Source organism: Ciconia boyciana, chromosome 10, assembly GCF_034638445.1.
Source record: "Ciconia boyciana chromosome 10, ASM3463844v1, whole genome shotgun sequence".
Lineage (NCBI taxonomy): Eukaryota > Metazoa > Chordata > Aves > Ciconiiformes > Ciconiidae > Ciconia > Ciconia boyciana.
Window position 1 is genome coordinate 39,193,926 of NC_132943.1, and position 27,040 is coordinate 39,220,965.

Consider the following 27,040-nt stretch of genomic DNA (forward strand, 5'->3'; position numbering starts at 1 on the left):
GATCAACTATCTTGGCTGTGTCCCCTCCCAACTTCTTCTGCACCTGGCAGAGCATGGGAAGCTGAAAAGTCCTTGACCAGTGCAGCAACAACTAACACATCTCTGTGTTATCAACACTGTTTCCAGCACAAATCCAAAACATCGCCCCACACTAGCCACTATAAAGAAAATCAACTCTATCACAGCCAAAACCAGCACAGAACTACAAAAGTCTCTTTGAGACAAGGGAGAGTAATTTCAGGGGATGTGTGGAAAACGCTATGCTAGGTGCATGTGACGTAAAGCTGCCCGTCTTAACAGGTGGGACAACTGCTCAAACCAATAAAGGAAGCCAATGGATCCCTTATGTCCATCAGGCACAGGTCAAAGGTAGAACATCATTGTAAGAATGTCTGTTTAGCTGCATTACCTTTTTCATATCTCAAGGCCAAAAACACGAACCATCTGCGATATTCCTTAAGGTTCCTGAGACTACTACCTGTACTATTAAGCCAGAAGATTGTTTGCCACCAGGAAAAACAGAAGGGAGCATGCTGAGGCCATTTATTGGGGTTGGCATCTGTTTTCAGAAAATGACACTGCGTCTTTTGAATTCAGCTTCTTATTTGCTAAGCATCTCTGCTTACAGGCATGTTTTATGGCCCTATGCTGTGGCAGCTGCTTCTCTTTAAATAGACTTTGTACAGAGCCACACATTTCCAACAGCTAGACTTTTTGAAGAAGTTACACCAGCGCATACACACAGCAAACTCTCACATTCTGAATGATCACTCTTCTCTGCGAGGCGTTTCTTCATAGCTAGATGACTAGGCACAGAGAGGCAGTTTGCTGGGCACAGTTTACAAGTGAAAATAAATTGGAGACAGGATCCCTTTCATATGAAAAAGAGACACATATCAGAATGAAGAGGCACAGTATTCATTTTCAGGGGAGAAAAAAAATATCTTTTTATTTAAAAAGAAGAAAAGGAGAATGATTTCTTATATTTTCAACCCTCAAGGAAATATCCTTTAGAAGAGACTGCTGAATGTGACTTTTCTATCCAGTTTCTGAAGCTTGCAGTGGGGTGGCGAAGCAAAGTTAAAAACCAGCACTCAGGTCAGGAGGATAAGTTAGAAACTGCTCCTGATGTAATTATCTGGATTTTTAGGGAACAATTCTTTTAGCCTGTTGTTTCCATACGTATTAAATTCAGTAGAGGCCCTTTCCACTGTACGTATTTGCTAAACAGTGTTTGGACAGGTTAGGGGGACTTCAGGGAGAAAGATGAAACTGGAGGATGTAAAACTTGAGGAAACAGAAAGTGAAAAGCCCTAGCACAGCACACTGTCTGGCCTGTATTTACAGAATAGCAGCAGGTCCACGGATAGACATCTTCATCCTTTGAACAGATACGGCCTTTAATATTTGCCTGTTGCCTTGGAAAACTAAATGCATTGCCCTGCTAGTTATGTACTGTGTGCACCAGCTCACATCCTCAGTGGTGCAGCTGACATAGGTCCATGGATTTAATTGAATTCTATTGATTTACATCAGCTGAAGAGGTAGTCCGGTAAGTATAATCACTTAGGTACTTGTGTCTATTTATCTTAGGCTAAAGTGACTGATTTTGTGGCATAGATCTTTCCTCCACTTTTCCCCACAGCCTCCGTGGGCTTGCCCACCAAAACAAAGGGGAAGCTGAACATCAATGGTGGAAGTTACATCTTTTTTAAAAGATTCTTGTCTTTGAAAGGGACCTGAATCACTGACTCTCAACCCATGTTCTCCCAAATCCCCCTCTCTGATATTACTGACAGCTACGTTTCAAAGTAGCTTTCAGATATGGTATCTGTATCTGCTATGCCCCTCCCTTAAGGTCTAAGACGTTAGGGGAGGGGCACAGCAAAATGGCCAGCAAATAGCAGCCCATTTTCATCTGCATTTACACTGTCGCACCATCACCACTGGCCTGTGCATTCCTCGCTTCATCTGTCATTGATGAGCAATTGGGCTAACGTGAGCAAAGCAACTGTTTTGTCCTGAGCTCACAACTAAACTGCAAGTATGGTGAAAGTCTGGGTACTTAGTGGGGCTCTCTGGCTGACTAGCCATCTCCTCCAGATTAGGGGGAGCTTTAAAGGTCAGAAAGGAGATTTGGCAGCAGTGCTAAGGCTACACAACCGCAGTTCTTTATTTGATTCTTCGTTATAGTTCTGGAGGTCACCTGTCTTCTCTGGGAAGTACAATGGAGGTTCATTAGGTACCAGCTCTGCTTTTCTTTGAGACAAGAGTAGAGCAAGTGGCTTGAGTCAGAAGCTTGCTTGGCTTGTCTGTCATATAAAGGTAGTTGGCAACCCTGTGCTGTGGTGTCTAATGCTCTGATATCTCTCTTGAAGTCATGAGGGAAGCTGACCTGTTTTCTTTTCTTTGCCATTCTCACAGTGGGTCTGCAATGAATGTAGTTTTCACAGAAGAGGAAATGAAGAAGTTCTTAGCAGAGGCCACCAGAGTCTCTCAGGTACAAGTCCTTGCCCGCCACTGCTTTTTCTTTGTGTTTGCTGTATTTGTTTCACCTCTACTGTGTTTTCCATCTCTTTGTTTCTGTATTGCATCTTCCTCACTCTTTCCTTTCCTTGTTTGGAGTGGAGCCAGTGAAATTAGAGTTTGACCCCTCAGTTTGTTCCCTAATGGGCAGACCATGGGAGCCTGTGCAGGCACCCTTACTGATACCACTGGGATGCCTGGCTGGAGCGGGGACGGCAGTTAGCTGTTAAACCATAACACTGTTGTACCCAGGCATCCATTTCTGACCAGTTAATTATATAAACAGATGTAGAGAAGTGGGCTGGGACCCTTCCTACCCTATCCAAGCTTGCTAGTAGCAGGTTATGCCAACTAGCATAGAACTGATAGCATCTTTTGCCCCCCCCTTTTTTTTTTTACCCTTTTAAATGCAGGAACATTTGCAAGATTTTGCTGTGACATTTAACTCTCCAAATCATGTACTGCATTCCATTTTCCTCTGATACAGAAGCAGGACTGCTGCCTGCTTACTGTTAATCCAGTGGGATTGTTGATCTGCAGAGTATGTAATACAGAAGATGAAAGCTCTGGTTTCCGTTTTAAATGTTTTTCAAAAGCTAATTTGGGGATTTAGAAAAAAAAGTGTCTTTTTTTTCTAGCAAAGGGAAGGATTTGGTCTAGTATGTTGGAATTTAGAAAAGAAAAATCTGAGCAATTTCCCAAAGACATGAATGCTTCAGAACATAGTAAACAACTCAAAGCTTTTATTTCTTCTATACCTCCTATCAGTGTTATTGTACAAGGAATGTTTGGAGAGATGAGAATATGGGAGGAGAAGAAAGTGAAATGGTCAAGGTTGAATGAAGAACATACAGAATTCAAAGTCTGACCTCTCAACAGTCTCTGAGTTTAGCCTCACCTTTTGGTCTGTCTTCTGAGGGTTTTTTCCCCTTTTTTTGAATGATCACTGTTCAGAACAGTACCGCAGCACCATAACTCTACTGTCACAAGAATCTTGGAGTTAAAAATAAATAAATCAAAAAAGAACTCTCTGAAAACACAACTGGCTATGGAAGCCAGACACGTTACTGCTTACTCAGGGGATTTCTTAGGTGGTTAAAGCTTGAACCAGAACAAAAGCATGTGGTTTTTAAGTGTATGAGGCAAATGATGCAAGTTTAGCGTTTCAGCAAGAAAAGATGTAATGAAATGGAGATACTTTGCAAAGTAATAATATCCTGAAGGACAGATTAGTGTGGAGGCAAGCAGCCCGCTTATTATCATCTTTGAACAACTTTAAAGGAATTTTTGAAAGCGGGAGAGTACCACTGTTCCTTCCATCAGAAGGAATTATGTAAGTAATTCTCAAAAGACTTACAGGGTCAACCTGTGGTAGCAACCAGATCCTCAGCAATGCTCAGCCTCCCAAAACACCTAGCTTCTCTCTGTAGTTCATCTTAAGTACCCTGCTTCGTGTTTCCCCACACACTCAGAGGCAGACCAGGCAGCAGCCCTAAGCCATGTTCAGTGGGACAGATCACTTTTGCTGCTGGATGGCTTTGTGATGGCAATGGATGCCCTAAAGGAGGCTGAAGCCCAAGAAAGTGACCCTTGGTAGCTTAACTTGTCCCAGCTTGATTGACTTGAATTGGGCAACGTTCTTCATTGCTGAGAGGTCTCATCCCTGGGACAGGACACCCTGCTGGGAATTGAAGTTGTAGAGTCTTGGCAATATGCGATGCATTCCTAGGGGAAAGACTGGATGCTCCCATGGAACCCTTACGATGTCCAGTGCTGCTACACAAACAAGGCACTGATGCTTGCTGCAAACATGACCAGTTGCACACCGTGAGTCTTCGGGTGCTCTGGCCTTGATCCTGCAGAGACTTACACTAGATTTACATGCTAAATTTTTGCTACTGTAGTCAGACTGCTAAGGGAAGAATTCGTTCTTCATCCAGTATTTTTATATTGACAAAAGCCATAGTATAGTTGAAGCTAAGCTAGCAAAAAGCAAACTAGAACAAAAGAACTGTATTCTGCTTCTAAATTAGGGAGTTTGCTTATGCACTTTTTTTAGCCTTGTCAAGGCTTTATGGCCTGTGAGTGGTTCTACAGAAGCTAGCAATATTAGTTGTGAGCATACAACTGAATATGAGCATCTTTGTTGGACACACACATCATTTTTTCTGGTTACAAAGCTTTACCTAATTCTGCTCCACCCAACAGAGCATCTCCAGATAAAGTGCCTGACCAGTGTTGTTCAGTTGTTTTAGCTACTTTGCTGTTACAGTGTTGTGTCTTTATGGCATTTATGTTGTCAGTAATGTTCAAAACTTCTTGTGCGAGTTGAGACAGATTGGAGTAAACAAGGATGTATGCACATATAAAATCTTCTGGTGAAAAACTGCAGCAAGACAGAAAGTTTCAGGACACAAGCCACTAAATTTATGAAACAGTGTAGGCTGTGACATTGTCCTTGCCTGTGAATTTACCCTTGCAATGTAAGGAATTGTGTCTTGTAACTTTTGGAGTTGCTTTATATTTTTTCAAGAGGAGCCTTTTGAGCATGCACAGACTGTCATTTATTCCATTTTATTCTCTAATAAATAACAGGCAGTTAATAGTGGATGGGACAGGTAAAATGTTGAGACATAAAGCTGGCCTGGAAGAATGTGGATTAGATTTTTAACCATCTGTTGGAGCAGGTGGCTGGAAGGAGAAAGCATTAGGGAAGAGTGGGAAGTGTGTGCTAGCATCCCGAGATAAGCAGGAAGAAGAGGAGGGAAAACCATGTATACCAATGAATATGTTGAGAGTCAAGGACAGGTTGTTCCTGGCCAGCTATAATTAGTGGCAACTTCTCCCTTGGGAGACTTAGGAAACCAGGCAGAAAAATGAGAAAGGAATGGATCTATTGCCTAAAATATGTAACTTTTTAAAAGAGCAAATGGCCACTGTACAAAGTCATCAAGTATGCCAAGAATCAATTACTCTGTGAAGCAGTATGCCCAGTGAGGTGACTGGGAGGCTCAGAGGAAGGAAGAATTGAAGATCTTGGAGGTAAGGAATATCTTTGGGAGACAGGATCAGAGGACACTGGATCCATGCATGTGTCCCACTATTGTCTTTCTACCATGGTCTCACCTAAAAGCACTTTGTGGTTTTGCCCCGAATTTCCCTGTCGTGGTGACATTATGGAGGACTCAAACTAATGCATCAGTGGCTTTGGGGAAATCACGCCAAGTTTCCCCCCGTTATTTCTTTGCAAAGTTCACTCATCTGTGGAAATAAGGATATTAATAGATTGGTCTTGTGGGATTCTGCTTCCAAAGCTTTTCCAGTGATGAATAGTGGAGTGCTTGGATGGTCCCCAAATACTCTCAAATAAAAACTTTCTTCTTTTGTCTTGTCTTGATGACAGGATCACCCTGTGGTACTCACTAAATTTATTGAAGAAGCCCGTGAGGTGGAAATGGATGCCGTAGCCAAGGCAGGAAGAGTAAGAACTTTGCTTTTCTTTAATGTTAAACTTTTTTTTCAGGATCGGAGATTTGCAAAAATGTGTGGTTTGAATGATTTACTATACAGCCATGGATTCGTGCTGAGAAGAGTAGAGAAACAAGAAAAGATTAATTCATCTTAGGTTCAGAAACATCGTGCTTGAAAAGCTCAACCTACCTTATTGTATTCATCTAAAGAGTTATTTTTTTAAGCATTGCTTAACCATGTGAATGAATCCGTTAGAATATAATTTTTAGTGGATTCGCAAATCACTGGTTTCACAAAATACTTTCATCAGAATTGTATCAGCATGTGTTACGATATTACCACAGCTGGTTTATTATTACAACTTCACCTTGCATTTCATTACTAATTAAAGACAGGTCTCACAAAAAAATCACAAACTTCTCATTTAACTGTTTCCAATCTTCATTTTTAACCAGCAGACAAGATCACTTTTTCGGTATCAAGGTAGTGCGCCTTGATGCAATTCATTCAATTTAAATCCTTAGGCCTGAATTTCCTCTGCTTGCTTTTCTCCATGATTAAAACACCACAGAAGAGTGGAAAAAACATATATACAAATGAAGTTAGTCCATATGTGTTTCTGCTGGAGAATGACAACTTTTTCGTGCTTGTGGCAAGGAGAACTTAGAGAGCTGGTTTAAAGCCTAATTAGCTTTTACCTTCCGAGTCAATGTGCGTTAGAGAGAGGAAGGAAGCCTTAGGATCTCCAGGCCATGGTAGGTTTTTTCATGTTCGCAGTTTGCTTAACCACAGTATGAAAGACACTAACATGATCCCCTTGTTCATATTCCTTGTGTCTGCTTCAAGCCTATTCTCCCCAAAATTTTGGGAGATTCCATTTTTTCCCCTGTCTGTATCCTCTTTTGGATACAGCTCTGTGCAGGGGACTGTGCTGGGCTGTACTTAGCAAAGGGCATGGAGATGGGACAGCTCATGAGAGATGGGACAGTTCTCATGAGAGAACTAACTGCTCTCTTGTTACTGTATGCAGGTTGTCTCACATGCTATTTCAGAGCACGTGGAGGATGCAGGCGTTCACTCTGGAGATGCCACCCTCATGTTACCCACACAGACTGTTAGCCAGGGAGCCTTGGAGAAGGTAGGTGTTGCAGTAGCACTGAAAAAAGAAAAGAAAATAAGACTTTGAATCTGCTTTCCCCCTTTGCTTGGGAGAACTTAGAAGAGGAATTCAGGAGAAGTCAAATCACCAATGTTTTTTAAAGGCCAGTGTGATGTGTGCAAATGTAGGATGTTATTGTGCCCCCTGTGATTGGCTATACTGCACAGAGGATCATCTGAACTGCATCCCATCAATTTAAGCAGTAGATATCAATTTAAGCAGTAGATGTACACGCTTTCACACCCATTGGATTTTTTTGTTTCATTGGTTTAGGACCAGCAACCATGGCAGTAGAGGGGTGTCTAATGCATATATATGCCACGGTTCACTTTCTACTTCTTCTCCCACAGTCCTTAAATGATTAGATCAGGTGTATGACTTTCTAGCTGCCTGCCTTTTCTGGAAAGGATATCAGGATGAATGAACCTTACCTAAACTTGACTTTTTCTCATTTTGAGAATAAACTTAGTGATACAGAGTTAGTTGTCAAAATGCGTTTTCTAAATGAAATGTGCCATCCCCTGTGATATCATCCTGGAAAGGATTTGCTTGAAAGCTAACAAGAGCTGTGATGGAATGGTCTGTGCTCCAACTCTACCAGAATGTTGTCGTGGTTTAGCCCCAGCTGGCAACTAAGCCCCACCCAGCCGCTCGCTCACTCCCCCTGGTGGGATGGGAGAGAGAATCAGAAGAGGAAAAGTGAAAAAACTCGTGGGTTGAGATAAAGACAGTTTCACAGGTAAAGCAAGAGCCGCGCACACAAGCAAAGCAAAACAAGGAATTCATTCACTCCTTCCCACGGGCAGGCAGGTGTTCAGCCATCTCCAGGAAAGCAGGGCTCCATCATGCGTAATGGTTACTTGGGAAGACAAACGCCATCACTCTGAACGTCCCCCCCTTCTTTCTTCTTCCCCAGCTTTATATACTGAGCATGACGTCACATGGTATGGAATAGCCCTTTGGTCAGTTTGGATCAACTATCTTGGCTGTGTCCCCTCCCAACTTCTTCTGCACCTGGCAGAGCATGGGAAGCTGAAAAGTCCTTGACCAGTGCAGCAACAACTAAAACATCACTGTATTATCAACACTGTTTCCAGCACAAATCCAAAACATAGCCCCATACCAGCCACTATAAAGAAAATTAACTCTATCTCAGCTGAAACCAGGACAAATGTCCAAGGCTTTGTTTCTGAAAATAGCCATCTCCTGGAGCAAAGCTATTCAAACGCTTGTATGGAAATGGCACGTGATTTCTTGACAAATCTAGAAAATAAGACCATAGTGTTTTCTCCCAATTTGTTCCAGAGTATTTCTGCTGACACACCTCCCACTGATTTGTGATGGGACAGGTGAAAGACTCTTGGGACACTTGTAAAACTGAGTACGTAATCTCAAATGGCAAAACATAATTATTCATTACTTCACCAGGAAACGTATAAAGGCTCCAGTGTGCAGTGTAGAAATTGCTACAGACAGGGCAGGCTTTTTTTCTCTCTTTCTCCCTCTTTTTCTTGCTTTCTCACACATAGACACAAAGCTGCATTTTTACTTCTGCCCTCAAATGGAGCTTTGGGCTCTAGATTACCAGGCAAATTAAACATGGCTCCTTCTGAAAGATAATGCTATTGCCAAAATGAGGGTATAGAGAAAAAATATACTAGGGCAGAGAGATGTGACATTTAAAGGAATCCACATGTGAGGTGATTTATTGACATGATGCTGTCTATTTTGTGGGATTTATTTATTTATTTTAAAAATATATATGCATTTTTACTTACTTATTTTTGTAGGTTAAAGCTGCTACAAAAAAGATTGCAAATGCCTTTGCCATCTCTGGTCCATTCAACATTCAGTTTTTGGTGCGAGGCAACGATGTGCTGGTAAGAACTTTTGTGACTGTTGGAGGAAGTCAGGCTCTACTTTGATAGTTAGGTGCATGGTTCCTGCTGTCCCTGTCTTGGAAACTCTGTGGCAGTAGCAGCTGTGAGTTTCTAACCTGCCTTGTCTGACGATTGTAGTTCACCTGTGCCACCCCTAGTCACACAGCTCTCCCTGTCTGTGCTGGAGAGAGCATCCTCCCCTACCTACAGCAGGGTAGCCATTGAGGGTGAAGCAAGCCTGGTTGCATTGTCTGCCAGCACTAGCTTTTGTTTTATTGTGGATTGTTGTCCTTCCCAAAATTATCACTTTTGAATGTGATGGACAGCACTGGGACCTGCGCCTCATCCTATGAACTGAATACCATTGCTTTTAGATCTCTGAGATCATCTCTCATCTTTAGCTACTTCAATCATTAAAATAAGCCTTCCAAGTCATTGGAAAGAAAGCAAGACAATTTAAGTGTTTGACTCTTTAATATAAAGACTGTATCTAAATAGCGTGGTCCTGGTAGCTATCCGTAACAGAAGCACAATAGATGTCTGACCCTTTATGGGTAACAGTTGGCTTCCTGTTGCTAATGGAAGAAGGTCAGAGGAATGTGAGCAGAGTATGGCTGAGGAAATGGTGAATGGAAAGAAAACCTGACATGGTATAGAAGAGATGCATTATTGGTGAAAGATCCTGTTTGGGCTATTAGTTGAGAAAAATGTACTTACTGTTCTTCACCTTTCGTCTGTTTCACACATAGTTATTCCGAAACTCCACAGAGGGACAGAATGGAGTTTTTCCTTCCTTGCTTTCCCTCAGCTGTGCTTGCCTTTATCTGTGGATAACCCCTCTTTTCCATTCTGTCTTAACTTACCTATTCTTGTCCCCCCTCACTTCCCCTTCATTCTCACAGCAATTCTTCTTCTTGGTATTGATCCCCATGGTGCACTTCTCAGCAGGATGCAGAACTTCTTTGTTTCTTGCTTGGGTCCCTGAATGACTTCCACATGTAGATGAGGAAAGTCAAGAAGTATAGCCCAGTCATTCACAAAGTGCTGTTACCATGCAAAAAGAACAAGGTGGGCTTCTAAAGGTTGTGCCTAATGCCTGTGCACAAGTTTCCATGCCTCTTGCACATTAACTTAGGGTATAGTACAACACGTTTTCCAAAGTTCTAATTTTCAGACAATAGGGATGAAACTCAGTTGCAGAACAGCAGACTCCTTGTATCTCAAGCTGGCCACTACCCATCCCTCATATATTGAATACAATTTCTGTGTCCCTTATTTGGCAGTCTGAAGAGCATCTCTGCCAAGAGGAGTAAGGACTGATTTCCAGAAACATGAATCAATCTGTTTCTTCATTGCACAGTGCCTGACCCTGGTATTTCTCCTTTTGAATCCCATCAGGTGATAGAGTGCAACTTGCGGGCTTCACGCTCCTTCCCTTTTGTATCGAAGACTCTGGGTGTGGACTTCATCGATGTGGCCACAAAAGTGATGATTGGAAAAGAAGTTAATGAGTCATCCCTCCCCACACTGGAGCATCCCATTATTCCCTCCAAATACATAGGGATTAAGGTATGGTTTCCAAAAGAGCACCAAAAACCCCACAACAGAACCAGCACCTAGCACATTAATAGGCAATTAGTACTTTAATGCCCAGAGAAAACAATTTACTCATTGGCCAAAGGCCAAACTGACCTTTTGCAGTTTCTGTTAGGATAATGTACGTTTGGAATTTTAGAGAAAAGTCACAGGAAAATTGTCCAGTGGTTATTAACAAAATCCATCTCCCTTTATCTCTTACTTCTAACCTACTCTAAGTCATGTTTATGAACTGCATAATAAATATGCACTTGCAGAATTGAACACTGAAGTTCAGGCTATTTCATAATACTATCTAATATATTTGTGGACATGTACAAATTTGTGTTTTGAGTGCCCCCCAGATTTTATCTTCAGGATTTGGGACGTGGGCTGTTGAATGCATGGAATCCCTTTATATAGACCACCAGTTAAAATGGGGGTGAAAGTCTTGGCTCCTTTGATTTCAGTGGGGCTAAGCTTTTACTTTTACTTAGCTTATATAGCACCCAAGATACCGAAGTGTACTGTAGATATTTTTGAATGCTTAGTGGAAGAAAAAAAATTAATTGAAGTTCCTAATCATAAAAATCTAGAACAGCAGTGCAGAAAACACAATGGATAATGAGAATTGTTTATACAGAAACTTTCAAGCTTTAATAGCTTCCATATCAAGTGAAAATGGAGGGAAGGAAAAAACCTAACATCTTTCTACTAATAAAATGTTCAGACCTATTAAAATGCAAGGCAAATCTGTGGCCCCAGCCAGCTCATGTTATTGGCAAGCCAGTCAGTCTAGAAGTAGCTTTACGTTTTATTTTGATGCCACGGATAGGCATTATCTGAAATTCTAATCTGAGACTTTTTTATTTTTCTGAGTCTTATTTTTATAAATGTCTATTATTTAGACCTGGGGCTTCTGCACTGTTGTTAGCTAAACTGTCAAGAGTCTTGTCTCTCCTGGGAATGCTGGCTACAGAGCGGAAAACCCAACTATATTCTTGAAAACGTCACTACAAAGCCTTTTATACTGCTTGTGTTCTGTGTGGATTTGTCAAATAAAATACCTGCTAATGCCTTTGGAAATGCTAAACTTTAAAAAATATTCCAGTTAAACCTGGTTCTCGTTATTCATGCATCATATTTTCTGTCCTTTTATGTTTTTATTGCTAGGAATATTTGCATGGAAATGGGATTTTGTTTCTCCAGCAGTTCTTAAATGCTCTGAAAAGAGAATATGAAATTCTTTTCTTCTTTCTCAACATAGCTGCTCCTTTGTGGATTCGGAGTCCCACCGTTTTAGCTTTAGTGACTGAAACATGTTTGCTTGCAGAGTGACGCAAGTATCATGGCCTGACTAAGATTAAATCCTGGGTAGAGTATGACTGACTAAGTTTTAAATAGGATTTATCTGCAGTACCAGAGTCTGCTCCTGCTGACACATTTTCACGTTCATGGCAGACAAAAGTTAGGGAGCTAGTGGACGGCTTTTGTTGCTTTTTACCTTTCAAGACAATATGTGCATTAATCCACCTTGACTGCCATATCTCAGCTTGAGACTGTAGAGTTGGCCACTGTAAAAATTTTCTCTTTACTTATAGAAGAAGCAAAACTGATCTAAAAGTCACCAAGACACAACAGTTATTGAGAAACCTTTTGCAATGAATTTCTGCTGTCACATTTTAGTTGGTCATTGTTAGGTGTCATGAAACAGCAGCTGTCTTGTCTGCAGTGTTACCCTCAGAGACTTCCAAGAACAGAATTATGTCTTTGGATTTAAAAATAGATTCTTTTTAAGCAACAAGGATGCTGTCTGTATGCAAATGCCACTAGTACTTTAAGATGGAGAGAAGCGCTGTAGGAAATTATTCCTTAGCAGAAAATTCTTGATTTGTTCCATGTTGGCCACATGTGGTCATTGACTCTCTAACAGACAATTTCTTTCACTCCTCCCCCCCACCTCCTTTTTTTTTTAAAAGGTCAAATTAGACAAAAGAACTCAGACTGCAGTGTCCTAAGTTCTCAGACAATGATGATGATCAGGGGTTTTCATACAAAAGATCAAAAAAAATTAGAGGTGTGTATTTTGGAGGGGAGAGGGAAAATCTGAAAATCATTTCCAAAGTTTCATCTGGTTTACACAAAAAGAGTGCATTCTTGTGGAATGGTTTGATTCCTGTGAATGAAAAATGTCTGTTGGAGAACAGCTTTCTCAGAAAACCCGACTGGCTTCAGCTAGTTTCTCCTTGTTCCACAAATTAGATGCTTCACAACCTTTCTGTTTTAAAATATGTACTAAAAATGATAGTGATAGTGGGCTACCACAGATTAGAAATCTGCCATCAGAATGTGAGCAGGACTGCAAGAGTTAGAAGGATGATTTATTGGTGAAATACGTGTTTATTTGTTCCAGTCCATTATTAAGATGCTGGGGGAACTCATTCGCCAAGTACTTCTTTGCTTATCTTTTTTTGGATTAATTCATGTCTGTCTCTTTCTGTCACGTCCAAGTGTAGCTGAAGTTTTGGGTTTTTTAAAATGACCCATTAAATTTTCATTCTCTTTCTCCCTCCCCCCCGGCTCTTTCTTTCACCAGGCCCCAATGTTCTCCTGGTCCCGGCTGAGAGATGCTGACCCTGTTCTCCGATGTGAAATGGCCTCTACTGGGGAGGTATCTTTTAGATTTGCCTTTTTTTTTTTTTTTAAACCAAGTCGCCTTTAAACATCATGAATCTTTGAAAGTGATCTTATTACTGCCTGAATCATGATGGCATCTGTAGCTTCTTCAGAAAATTGAAAACATCTTTCTTATCTGTAAAAACACATTGTCCTGGAAAACCCAGTTTATTCAGCCACTGGATGTCCCTCTTTACCTGCATGTCAGCTCCCTGAGTTGGACTTGGTTGTTGTGACAGCCTGAAATGAGTTTATCTGAGAGCTGTTGGATTCTGGGAGGTTGTCCATGTGTCAGTCCATTTTATGAATCACCTGCTTCTAGACAGACAAGTGCTTACAGTTTTCAAAACCCCCAATCGACACATGCCAGAATAACAATATCGAGACTCCAGGTCATGAGCGTTTGCTCTTGGAACGTGCTAGTTACTTAAAGGCAACAAATATGTGTGGTGGTATTTTTGTTGTTGCTTGGTAACCATCAAGGCATGTCCCAAGGTGCAAAAGGTGAGAAAGAGTGAATAAAATGTGATGACTGCAGTGCTGACTGTTGGTAGGGTGAGAGGGAGGCTGCGCTAATTTACCCATTCTTTCTACAGCAGGGCTCTGAGGTGCTTCCAAAATGTGTCTCTGGTGTATGCATGGCACACTGTAAAAGCACAAAGCTGTTCTTCTTCCTGCATAGGCTCAGCACTGATGGGAGCCCTCACCCCTCAAGGGGTACAGGTTTCCACCTGCATCCTTTGAAGAGGTATTAACTCATCTAGAACAAAGAGGTTTGTTTATGAGTTACTGCTGAGCTGTCAATAGCTTCTGTAGGTATACCCAAGCTATCTGTAAACTTGCTTGCTCTGTTACATCTAGAAAAGAGTTGCGGTGGCAAGAGATTTATTCTGGGTAGAAAGTCCATTTGGGAAATGATTAAATACTGAGGCAATTAGATTAGGCTTAACTCTGCTCTACCGTAGCTAGGCAGGTGGCAGAGCCTGGGCTGCTTCATTTGATATGCGCTTGGGTATGTCTACATGAGCTGTTTTCACTAGGAAAGACTTATCATTTTAGTATGAAAAAGCACTATACCCAGATACGTGGTAAGAACAGCCTTAGTTCTCCTACATCTCTCCAGAATTACTTTATTTTGCTCTTTATAATGTGTGGAAAACAGTATTGCAGAAGATTTCCTTTCAATGTAGTTAATGGGCAGAAAAAAGCCAAGTGAATTCTGTGACTTCCTTATTTTCAGAACAAAATTGACTACACAGACCCTCCCCCGAAAAAAAAAAAGGAATAAAAATGTAACTAAGGGCAAGAATTATTTTTCTGAGCTTTATATGGAGTTAGAGATTACCTTGGTCATAAGGGTGGGATTATTAACTTTTATGAGTTGGGAAGATCCATATTCACAAATGCCATAAAAAGTGACAGTTATGAAGGTCTTTCTTATGAGTGAAGCAAGGATAATAACTTGCATTGGGTAAAATGCTCAATTATTCCTCAAAGACATTTTTCACACACATGCCTTGATTTGGGCTTGAATTTGTCACATCTATCTGGCAGAGATGTATTTTGCTGGGAGTCGTGGTTCCCACAACAGTGGAAGACACAGTGCTGGGGTCTCTTCAAGTATTGTGGCTGTTGTGACCATGCCATAATGATAACCCTCTCTCAGCAGGCTGGAAACCCCTGGTCCAAGCCTACAAGGCAGGGGGCTGTCCACCACCCTAGAAAGTCCAGGAGATACATAACCCTTCAGCCAGATACACTGTAGAACAGACTGAACACTCAAGGATGAGTTTTTAGAGAAAAGCTGAGATACAAGTTGTCATGGCTTTTTTATCCCTTCCCTTGTGGGATTTTTGTTTGTTTGGTTGTTCTTTTTTTACTTCAGAAGATCTGGCAAATCATCATTTGTTCTTCTTCTTGCTTGAAATACTGGTTTCTGCTCACCATGGTAACAGTGAGACCATGAATGTGAGGGCTCACTCTGTGATGGGAAGGACCATAAGAGGAAAATGGGAGAGCAATTCTCAGTCAGCCCCTTTATCCCATCTGTGTGTGTGTGTAGATTTGTTATTTCAAAGAGAAAAATCTGTGACAGTTTCTGCTTCTGACTGTTTTTCAACAAGTGTGGAGTTGTCCAGAAAAAGTGAGGTTTGGTTTGGTTTTTTTTTCCTGTTTTTAACTTTCACAAAAGCTCATGCATTCCTCTTTTTGTCATCAAATTTTGATAAGGAACACAATTTAGTTCTACAGAAGATCATTACTATATGACAGTCTGTAAGCAACTGAGCTCTATAGGCAGTTCTAAATGATGGAGACTGCTAAATGATATTTTTTTATTTCTTTATCAAGTTTTTGTTTATATAAAATAAATTATTATGAATTGGCATGATTGCTTTGTTGTTTTGTACATACTAACATTTTCTTTGAATTTTGTACACCTGTGGACTTTTAATGGAAAAAGCATCTTTATATACCATGGTTTATCTTCCCAAGAAATGCCAGAAGTACATGACAGCACAAGCACTGTCTTACCCCAGTTTGCAGTGTACACACAGAGAAACATGCCTGCATGCAGAACACTCACTGGTATTTAAGCATTAGATAATGTTAAACAATTTGCAGTGCACTCACAAACACTGGAGCAGAGGCTGTGTACAGCATTCCCATAACTCAGTGGAATCAATTGTTGTTACTCCTTGGTGTGCTGTTTGAAACTAAAGCGTTGCTTATTCCTTCATTATTGCTTCATTAAAATTATGAGATTTGTCTGCAATGATTTTCTGATTTATTTTTTCCTCCCCTGCCTGCAGACTCCATGCAAAAGCAGTCTGATTCTGCGTGAAGAAGTCAAAACAGCTTATTTAAAAATTTAATTCCTGTTTCTCTTTAAAGCCATGTTTTTAGGTTGTTTTTGTTTTTTCCCCTCATGCCGCCTTCTTTGTGCCTTTTCCCAGGTCGCATGCTTCGGGGAGGATGTGTACTCTGCCTTCCAGAAGGCTATGCTTTCCACAGGGTTTACGTTTCCTAAGGAAGGAATTTTGATTGGAATCCAGGTGAGTCCTAAAAATCAAAGCTGAGAAAGGACTGACACAGAGGAACTTAGTAACTGTTGCCTTGTTTTCATTCATGTGTCTTTATGGCTTAAGTGTGTGTCTCTGCAGTCCGTCTTGAAGTGCAATAAGACAGTGAGGAACAAACACCATGGAGAGATCTTTACTGGATTCCCTGGGGCTGACCTGGTTTTTTCCCTCTGGTGCCTGATAGTTTCTACTGGGAGCTGCAGAAGTTTGCTGGGGGCAAACCCCCGGGATTGCTGCAAGCAGAGGCCTGGGATGGGAGAGTTAGAAGCCACCTTCCTGCGGGGAACAAAGCCTGTAGGTGATCAGTTCAGAGAAACATCCCAGCTAGAACTCGGAGCCCGCTCCTTGCTTCCACCCAAATGGGAGCCCTGGGGATGCTACTTTCCAATCCTGACATTTTCCAACTCCCTTCATCCGTACATTGCTTCTTGCCCTTTTGAAACCAGTTCCCCTCCACCCCCCCAAAACAGTGAGACAGTTTCCATACTGCAAAGCTGGACCTGCTAAGCTTTCCCCACAGATGCATATATTTCGTTCCAGGCAGAGCTGTAGCATCATCTGAGGGTGTAGAAAACATGATGTTGTTAGGGTGTTGTGGGGCTAGGTATCGGTGTAACACTGTCAGGCAATGAGACCTCCACCAGGTACGGCACTGTCACCTTCCTCTCCTCACTGGAGTCACGATGGGAATATACTTGAGTGCAGTGGGGCGAGGAATTAAAGGACAACAGTCTTCACCCTGCAGTCTGCTTTCCTGGCTGCCTAGAGGCATGGCTGCCATTATTCCTTTCCCTGTTTGATGATGGCCCATATTGTTCCCTACCATGCAGCTCCTATCAGCTAGGAGTAAGTAACTCAGAAAGGAAGAACCAACACTACATTAGTGGAGTCATGTTTCTGGTTTCTGTATCTTGCCAGAGCTCTCTCCTCTTAGGAACTACCTCTCAGATGCATATTCTGCAGGTCCAATGATTCCATACCAGACTAGAGCTTGGACTTTAGGGTTTCATCTTTTGCTGTCAGCATCCCTCAAAATTGCTATATGTGGCAGAAAGTTTAAAAGGTGTCATGGGAATGTCCTCCAGTGCAATGGCTTCTGCAAACAGCCTTTACATGAGGGAGTTCCCGATAGGTTTGCCTTATGAGCAGCCCTGCACCATTCACAGTTCTGTATCAGTAAGGAGGATGTGCATTTCAGGATGAAAAGGTAGCTAGGCAGAAAAGCAAAAAGTGTTGGTTCTTTATCACAGGATAGTTACCAACTGCAGGAGGTGCTGAAGTCAGATACACTTGTAAACTTTGAGATGTGTGTATGTTCCTCAAAAAAATTCAGATATTTCCACTGCAACTAGAACATTCTTGGGCCCCATAAAGACAACTGATTGCCTCCTGCCATTTGCCTGTTGTGCTTGTAATAAGCTTATGCCCTACATGATTGCAATAAAACAAAAAAATAGAATAGATGAATTTTCCTGTCAGACAACTGGGGTGTGAAAAATGTGTTGGGCTGTCTGTGCCAGCAGAGGATGTGAAGGAAGTGTGTGAAAACTGGCCAGAAAGGAACATGACTTCTGCTAACACAGATTACCGCTTAGTCCTTAAATATACACATATCAACACACATCTCTGGATTGAAGCTGTTGCTCTAAGTTACCTTAAATTAGCAGAAAAGTCTTTGCTTGCTATCTAGATAAAGTTTAAAAGTTCAGTATGAAACTCTGGGCTGTTGGTACTGTATATCTACTGTATATCTAATCAGTGCAGGTTTTAAACAGCATATAAAAAAGGGGAAAAGCCAGGAGAAGAAAAAAGGAGAGAGCCCAGTGTTTAAAATTTAAGCCTATTTTCCTGATAGCAGCTAAAAGGGAACAGGCAACAAAGAGTAATTTTAGCTATAGAAAGCATTTATGTAGGTTCTGTGTCAGTATCTGTTAAACTGAGCCAAATGTTCTTTGTACAAAGGTCTTAAGAAAAAAAAAAAAGGAAAAAAAACCAAAAAACAACCCCAAAAGCTCAACCCCCCAAACCTTTTAAAAGTAACAAGATTCTGTCCTTTTTAATGAGTGGCTTACAGTTCATTTTCCTGCAAAAGAAACTTGAAAACAACAGATCAATTGCTTAAAGGTCTCTCTTCATCTCAGCATATTTCTTATATAATTAAACTCCAAAACAAGAAGTGTAAAGTAAATGCTGAGAACCATGTATTGCTCCCTCACCACTCCTGGAGTTTGTCACCTACCTACTTTTCAGTGGTCTGTTTTGAAATCCACCAGGTCTGCAGGCAGAGAGGGGAAATAAAGCCTTGTAAGAAGGGAAGGTTGAAATCCTGACCTAGACCTGACATGTAGACTGAGTGGTCTTCCCTGAGTATTACAGGCTGGAGGAAAGGGGAGCCCTTCACTGCAGAAACAAGAGGCACAAGGATCGAGGCACAAGGTGGGCTGTGAACACAAGCAGCGTTGTTCTCATTTTAATCACAAACATGAGGTCATGCACCTCAAACTGGCCAAGTTGTCAGTGTATCCTCAGAGGGGAAATACAGGCTCAGAAGGACAGATACCAGGTCGCCCCTCTCCATGATCACTTAATGTTTAAATGTCATTGCTGTGAGGGGGGGACAGGGTGGAGGTCCCTCTCGAGGCAGAGGCTCCTGGCTTTCAAACTGTGGGATGGTTTCTGCAAACTATTCTGGTGCACTCAGGGCTGATTCTTGTCAGGAGCACATATACCAGCCCACTTGGTTATCTCTGAGGAAGGTGCTATGTTTCATCTGCAGTGGATGGTGAACTCAAAACATACCCAGCTTTTGGAGGCTTCGTTGCTTCATGATTAGTTGCTTGCTCTGATTTTTAGACTTGACTTTTAGGTCTTGCAAAGAGAGAAATGAGAAGCTAAAAGGTGGTGAATTCTGCTTCCCTCAAAAGTGTCTAGGCTCAACATATTTAGGTTATTCAGTATACTGCACCTTTATGTCACTGCTATTAATTCTTTTGAGGTGAGAGGAGGCTGCTTTCTTGAGGGTGAAAGTCAAATAGATGTAGTTAACAATAGTAGAGAGGGAGATGTTCGTTTCCTTGCAAATGTATCACTTGGGTATTTTTCAAATCAAGAGTCAAATGGCTGTGCTGCGATCTGCAGTCCAAACAGGTCCCAGTACACCCAGGTAATGAACCCAGCCTTGCAGAGGGGCTTCCGTGTTGGTGTACTTACAGGCTGCAGTTCCAGCAGTAATCCTACTAGGGCCACGCAGAAATGTTGCTAACAAAGTAATCATCCTTAAGGTCAAACAGGCGAGCGCTCCTCGACATCTGCAGGACTGCACAAGGCAGGTTGGGCAGCCAGCCGGGGCCGTGAGCCCACTGGATTGTCCTTCACTTGTGAGCACTCTGACATTGTGCAGGTCAAGGCTTCCCAGGATTTTAAAGGCCTGGTGCTCTCCTAGGGTAGATGGAGTATGTCTTTCTTGTTAGACAAATGAATCTCGGCCAGTTTATGCAAGCTGATAATCTGACCTCTTTTCTTTTCACAATTCTGAGAAATATGTGATGCTGAAACCCTGAGTCTGCCATTAAATAATTTATATTTTGTGCAAAAGGAGTTGAAAAGCTCATTTTATTTTCTTTCCTGATTGGGCTATTCAGTGATATCTCTGGGATGGAGTGCATCTGTCTTACATCTGTGCTGGTGACCATGAGATGCGGAAAGCATTGATGGAGTATTTTATTTTTAAATCCCAGCACTCCAAGTCTGTTGTTTCAAGGTAACCTTCTGCCTTGGTTCCTTACGTACCAGAATTTTTGCATGCTCCACAGTGGATTTGGATACAGAATTCAAGATTATCATAGGAGATGAGCTGGCTTCATTTTGAGCTGGATCTTAGTGAGAACTGGCGTAGCTGTATTGAATTAACTGAGGATGTAGCCCTTTACAAATAGCAAGGCATGCTAGCAAACATGAGAGAGAGGTTATAAGAAATAGAACTTTCCCAATAAAGGAAAAAGAATACAATTCTCCTACAATAAATATCTTCCACTAAATAAATCTGCTTGTACTTTTCACCTTTAGTAACTAATGGTTTCTTACACAGGTCCTTTCAGCCAGCTTGTAAATCTGAGGCTGCTCCGATGCAAGCTGACAGCTGTAATTTCTTTTCATGGAGAGGCTGTTTTATGTGTCACAAGTGTTCAGTACATGTTTGATAGAACTTTATAATACTGTTGTGAAAGCCAGCCCCCCTGACCAGAAGGCAGAACCGTTCTCTCTGACTGGGAAGCTGCCAACCCTGTCACATTGTATATTTATATTTTCCAGTTAGTGTACAGAACAAGATGGCTTTCAGAATGAGGTTCTTTCCAGAGTGCTTGAAAAAAACCCCCTGTTGACTCCTTTTCTTCATAGGAAATCATTCACCCTTCAGAATGTTGCTCTGTCACCCATAAAGGTTAAGCTATCAGTAACTCCAGCAGGGACAAGGGAACTTGCAATAATCTTACTTGCAAATGGCCAGACCAGGCTAAGGTTAAAAACGAGGTTTGGCCTGCCTTGGCAGTGAGAAGGGCATGTGTTGCATCTGATCTTTGCATTGCTGTACCTGCAACATCCCGAAGAAAGTTATGCTGGGATCAAATTTTTACTCACCTGTTGCTCTAAAATGTCCTTTTCAAGTGCAGATGTCTATAGGAGGTCGTCTTTACTTCTTCTAAATTATGTTGGATCTGGGTATGCATTATGAGAGGGTCTTTCAAAGGCGCCCTAAGTACCTGGGCATTCGGGTCCTCATGGGAATAGGGTGTCCCAGTCTCCTGAGTGGTTTTGTGTTTTCCATTTCTATATGCCCATGGGAGTTAGAAATGAACTCACATATACACAGGCTCTTCTTCATGTGAATTTGCAAACAGAGCATTCAAAGGCAGCCCAAAGCCTGTCCATATATTTATCTGCCAGAAGAGAAGGCCAAATGTTTGAGCAATGATTGAAAAGATGTTTAAATAAGAGCAGAAGAGACTCTAGTTGGTGTATTTGAGAAGGCAGATGCCCAGATATTTCATATGCAGTAGTAAATCTTCTGCAGTTGCAGTCAAACTTAGTATGGGAACACTTATCCTGGTGCTGTAACAAAATATTTCTTAGCTGGGAGTGACTTGGGCTTCAGGATCCAGACAGTTTTCTTGGAAAGGCACTGTACATGCACATTCAGACATGCCTTCTCACACAGACAAACACACTCTTAGCACAGAAAGGCGTATTTGCCTCTTAAGGGCAGTCTGTAGGAGCTCTGTGTTGTCCAACAAAACACTACTTCTAAATCCTAGCTTTGATGCTGTATCTAATAAATTTCCTTTTTCAGAAGTCCTTCCGCCCCAGATTCCTCAGCATAGCAGAACTGCTGCATGAGGAAGGTTTCAAGGTAGGTGGTTTCAGTTATTTAAAGCTAGAGAGTTTTCCAAACCTGAAATGTACTCAGCCTGCTACAGGAGTGGGGAACATTGGAGTTTATTTGGAGGCAGAGGAAAAAGGACATTTTGGAAGTACAACAGGGATTTTTAGCTAAGTGACCCATAAAGTCAGCAGGTATCACCCAACTAAAAGTTTTCATGATTGTTTAATTGAATAAACAGGACTAGGTCATGAGGGCAAGAACAATCCTGGCTCTGCTATCAGCCTGCAGCCAAGATGTTACATTAGAAACTCCTCTAAGTTCTCTAAGAAACAAAAATGCCAAAAACATGCCACGTATGACAGGAGGGGAGGAAGGGGAAGCCTTTTATATGGAGAAGATCTTTACAGTGCTTCATCTTCAGTGATATTCACAAGCAGCAGACATACGAAATTTGTAGTGTTTACATCCCTCTTGTAACTCTTCTGCATCATTTTGCATCTGTACCTCTACTGAAAAGGAACTAACAACATGGCCACAGAATATGGGGAGAGCTTTTTAGTATTAAGTGTTTAAGTACTATTTTCCTCAGTGGCATTAGTGTAACTGCTGGATTTACAGTTCTGCCTTTCAAAACTTAGTGCTAGGCAAAAAAAAAAAGAAAAAAAAAAAGAAAAAAAAAAAGAAAAAGGCGAGGGGCGGGAAGTGATTGAACTTAAGCCCTGTTGAAAGTCAGAGGGATTTAGGTTTTCCTAAGCCACTTAACTGCTTCTGGATGTGTTACTACCATTCATTGACTATCATCCATCGGCAAATCACAGATAACAGAAAGTTGGGAAAGTCATGCTGTTCTCTGTGTGTGTCTCTATATGGAGAGACACCCTTGTGATGGAAAATGCCCTCCAAAATCATCTCTGACAACCAGGCTGCATGTTGGGTCAGGCCCACATGAGTTAAATGAAAAGTTCCTGTATTATGAAGCACAGAGTAAGTAACCTTTTTTTCCCTCAACAGCTTTATGCCACAGAAGCAACCTCGGACTGGCTCAATGCAAATGGTATCCCGGCAAATCCTGTGGCGTGGCCATCGCAGGAAAGCCAGAGTCTCAGCCTCCCTTCAGTCAGGAGGTAAGGGCAATACTCACCTTGTCGAATTTTTGTTAACATCCAGGACAGCAAATACAAGGGGCAAATTGCTGGCCCTGCTGAGGTCAATGACAGTGATTTAATGGGACTTAGGATTCAATCCAAAAGTTTTGTTTTATCTGATTCTGTCTGGAATTGCCACAGCAGGGAGGTTTCAGCTTAATTAATGAACATCTCATTGAAGAGTCCTATTGAATATGGCTTGGATGTATTGCTCCATGCTACATTTTCATGCAAGGGTATGTGGGATCTGAATATTTAGCTTTTAATGACAGCCGGTCATACCTTTAATAGAGTTGTGCTGAGCTGTATGAAGGCTGAATATTGCTTTGCATCACCAAATAGAACAGAAATAAAGCCCAAATTCCTGAGTCGCAGCTTAGTGCCTTAACCCCCCAACCCTCCTTTCTTGGGACGTAAGACTAAACTCAATTGAAAATTTTCAGTGTTGTTTACCTGCATGCCTGTGCTATTCATCATAGATTTTCATTAAGCAAGACACACTCTGATACTGTCTTGTGTATTGTCTCTTCAGGCTGGTAAGGGATGGGAAAATAGATCTGGTGATTAACCTGCCTAACAGCAACACCAAGTTTGTCCATGATAATTATGTGATCCGGAGGATGGCTATTGACAGCGGGATTGCTCTGCTCACTAATTTCCAGGTACTTCCCATGTTGTTCTTTCTCCTCTTAGTCATAAGAGCCTTCAGAGCTTTCAAGCACTTGTGACCTTAGATTCCAGTGTGTTTGGACCCTCATTATCTCTGATAAATAATAATGTGCCTGAAAATCATGGCAACACAATTGTTTGAATGTATTTTCTTTTTGCTACTATACAAAATAACATTGCTCAAAGAAAAAAAAAAGAAAAAAAAAGAAAATATTGAGTCCTGTACTGCAGCTGAAGTTGTTGCTATATCATTTTCACTTCAGAGCAAACTTCTTGCACAGGATTGCCTGTAACTTGTTTAAGTTATGCATGGGAACAGTTTTTAGGTGCGATGTTTTTCCAGTAGGGTCCTTAAACCTTGCAGCAGGATGTAGCTGGGCTTTCTTGAATGATCCTTAGGGCAATCGAGTTCCAAAGTGCCATCCATGTGGAACTGCTGCCTGTCCTGTTGTAGCCCCCAATTGCCAGTCATTATGTGTTTGTAGCTCCTGACAAACCCCTTTCACATACTGATAGGGGAAGAGATATTTAGTAATGCAAAGTGGGACTCCTGCTGCCAGCAGTACCTTGACTTCCTTTGCAAGTGGCTTCAACTGTCACAAAAGAGCCTCATCTGGCTCTCATTAAGCACAGCAGCCAAATTCCCATTGATTTCAGTGGGTGCTGACATGGAACCCAGTGACTTGAACTGGTGTCCAGCTGTGCAAAATCTTCTGCTGTGATTGGAGTGAGTGGAGAGCAGAGAGAATGCCAAACTGTAAGTTCATAGACAGGATAATGCCAAACATGATTATCAGGAATGGAAATTGAAGACCCACCCTTTGCCTACTAGCAAAACACACACTGACAACCAGAACAGGGCTTTCCATCCAAGATTTATTACCACACCTGCTTGATGCATTTCATTGAACCCTTTTGATTGCAGAGTTTTAATCTCTGCGTTTGAGAGAGGAAAACAACCCTGTGTTCTCTTAAAGGCTTGGGCTCTGGAGGGAAACAACAGCTCTCATGGGACAGAGCTGTCTTGCCAAAGAAGCCCAGCACCTCTACGTGTCTCCAGCTGGACAGGCAGGCTCCAGAGGGCTGGAGCCAACACCCATGCACAGTCACCTTGAAATTGGATGGACTCAAGGACTGGACCTGCATAGGGTAGTCTCAGGGTGACAATGTAGAACTGCGGAGCCTGCTCTATTACTCAGCCTTCTGCAGAAAGCTTTGCAATGCTCAGTCCTCCTCTGCTTTATATTGACAGGTGACAAAGCTTTTTGCTGAAGCTGTCAAATACTCTGGGAAATTGGACTCCAGGAGTCTCTTCCACTACAGACAGTTTGACAATGGAAACACTGCATAGAAGAACTATCTCCAACCTGCAATCTTACTGCTTCTGGCACCACAAAAGAGAAGGGATCTCAGATCATCCACCTAACCGTCTTTCTATGTATTTTATAGGATCTGCACTGATTGTTTTTTCCAACTCACACAAACTAATTCCTAGCCAATACTTTTGATGGCTCATTGGAAAGCCATCCTCTCCCCAGCCTCTCCACCATTTTCTCCACATTTCCAGATAGGATCAAATATTAGTTACTTACTAGATGGGTAGATCCAGACACCACCATAGCAGAGGAGATTAAAGGAGATACAAATGATCCTATGTGGGGGTTGTTCCTTCTTTTCATAATCAAGCCTGCTCCTCTTTATAAACACCTTCCTTGGGTCCATAATCCCAGCTATTCTCATGCTGGACTACTAGAGCCTGGCCCCAGACTCCCATAGAAAGACATGTAGCTTTCTTTCCATTGCTGATTATTGAGGATTTTGACTTTATGTAACAATTAAACATCCTCCTGCTTGATCCACCCCATGATACCATGGATGCCTGCTACAGTGATGAGCATGATAGGAGCTCTTAAAAGACAGATGAACATGAATTCCCCATGATTCCCTGCAACAGCTGACAGGCATGATGCAGCTACTTTTTGTTTGGTTTTTAACCCTGGCCAAGAATCATCTTCTTCAGCCTGTAGATTTGATGGGAGAGGAAAGCTGTATATGTGTCCTGGAATTGCTTCCAAGTTCTGCTCAGTCCTTCAGGCTGTTATTATTATTATTTTTTAAATTCTGGTTCAACATTCTGATTTCAGGTGGCTGTCCCTGTATCATAAAGGCTCTCTCTCAGCTTTGTGTCTGGCTTCAAAAGTGGAGAACTCCCCAAAGACTTCTGAGTGTTGCTGTCCAACATTTTGTGCCATGATTGTGGGCATTAAAATTGAATCCTTTCAAAACGAGGTGAAAGTGTTGCAGTGCTTTACCCCTCCCAGTTAAGAGACCCCTTCACTTTCACTCCAGCCTTCTCTGCTGCTTTTTCAGCTCTGGCAATGCCTGCAAATGCTGTCCATGGAGCAGACACCCACTGTGCCACATGGTGCATGTTATCACTTGCTGTCTGCGTGGCAAAAGACTTCAGCAGCTCTATGGCCAATGGTACTGCATCCTGCAGCACGTACAGTGCCTGCCTCTAAGTGTTTACCAGCTAAGGAATGTATGTGTCTGTCTTTTTTTCTCCCATGTTGCAGTAGGTACACAGCACACCCTGGAGCCAGGAAGATTCAAAGTTGGACAACTTCTCTGATACTTGCTAGAGTAAGCTAAAGTGGAGCATTTTCCTTCAGCCATGCTCTGTCTGCCTGAGACGCTGGACCCAGGGCACTGCTAGCTTGTAGTTACCTACCTCTTATGTATCCCCCAATACCTGCAGGCCCTGCCAAGAAATACCGCTGCCAGCTAGCCCTAGATATATGGTGGTGGAGCTGGGTACCATCCAGCAATGCTTTTTCTGAAGCTATCAACACTGAAAGTAGTGCACTTAGGGCTGTGTTGAGGAGATGAGCAAACCTAGGCTGCTTCTTACATGTGCTCTCAAGTTCCCTTGGGTCCCAAAAAGCTTCGAGTGTAGAGGGAGAATAAGGGTGGATAGATAGTCTGGGGTTTTTAAAATTAATTCTAAAACATTTCAGGAAGAATATAAAATCTGATGAGAGCTGTTACTGAAAAGTGCAAAGGAGTGGGCAGAGGCTGTGATGCCTTTGGGTATCATGGGACTCTCTGAACAATTGGTGCTAGGTGCCAAGAGCAAATTTTGAACCAGGTGTGGACTTTATTTCTGATCTGGTTGACATCCCAAGCGCTCTTGTCATGGGCATTTCTTCAGTACTGACTTTTGTGATGAACACAACCCTGCCTGCTGTGCACAGGGAGAGCTTTGCACTTTTAGAGTAGAGATGTTATTAAAAAAAAAAAGGAGAGAAAAAAAGAAAAAAACAAACAAAAAAACCAACCAAAACTCCAGAACAGCCCGAAGCCATCAAGTGTTAACCCATTCAGTCGTGAAATGGATGACTAATGTTGGTTAGTGAAGCAGCACTCTAACTACATCCTCCACATTTTTTTTCAGTGGCAAAAATCCCATTAATAACTGG

General features: G+C 41.9%; 1 protein-coding gene across 1 annotated transcript in view; it reads left to right on the forward strand.

Moving 5' to 3' along the window:
• Nucleotides 1–26,238, forward strand: part of CPS1 (carbamoyl-phosphate synthase 1) — a 97,409-nt gene extending 71,171 nt beyond the window's left edge. Inside the window, exons 28-38 of the mRNA XM_072874272.1 lie at nucleotides 2,425–2,500; nucleotides 5,930–6,007; nucleotides 7,028–7,135; nucleotides 8,947–9,036; nucleotides 10,435–10,605; nucleotides 13,208–13,282; nucleotides 16,242–16,340; nucleotides 21,715–21,774; nucleotides 22,759–22,871; nucleotides 23,425–23,554; nucleotides 24,814–26,238. Of these exons, the coding sequence (XP_072730373.1) occupies nucleotides 2,425–2,500; nucleotides 5,930–6,007; nucleotides 7,028–7,135; nucleotides 8,947–9,036; nucleotides 10,435–10,605; nucleotides 13,208–13,282; nucleotides 16,242–16,340; nucleotides 21,715–21,774; nucleotides 22,759–22,871; nucleotides 23,425–23,554; nucleotides 24,814–24,912 (1,099 nt within the window). The 3' untranslated portion in view covers nucleotides 24,913–26,238. The remainder of the gene's footprint in view (nucleotides 1–2,424; nucleotides 2,501–5,929; nucleotides 6,008–7,027; nucleotides 7,136–8,946; nucleotides 9,037–10,434; nucleotides 10,606–13,207; nucleotides 13,283–16,241; nucleotides 16,341–21,714; nucleotides 21,775–22,758; nucleotides 22,872–23,424; nucleotides 23,555–24,813) is intronic.
• Nucleotides 26,239–27,040: the final 802 nt, after the last annotated feature.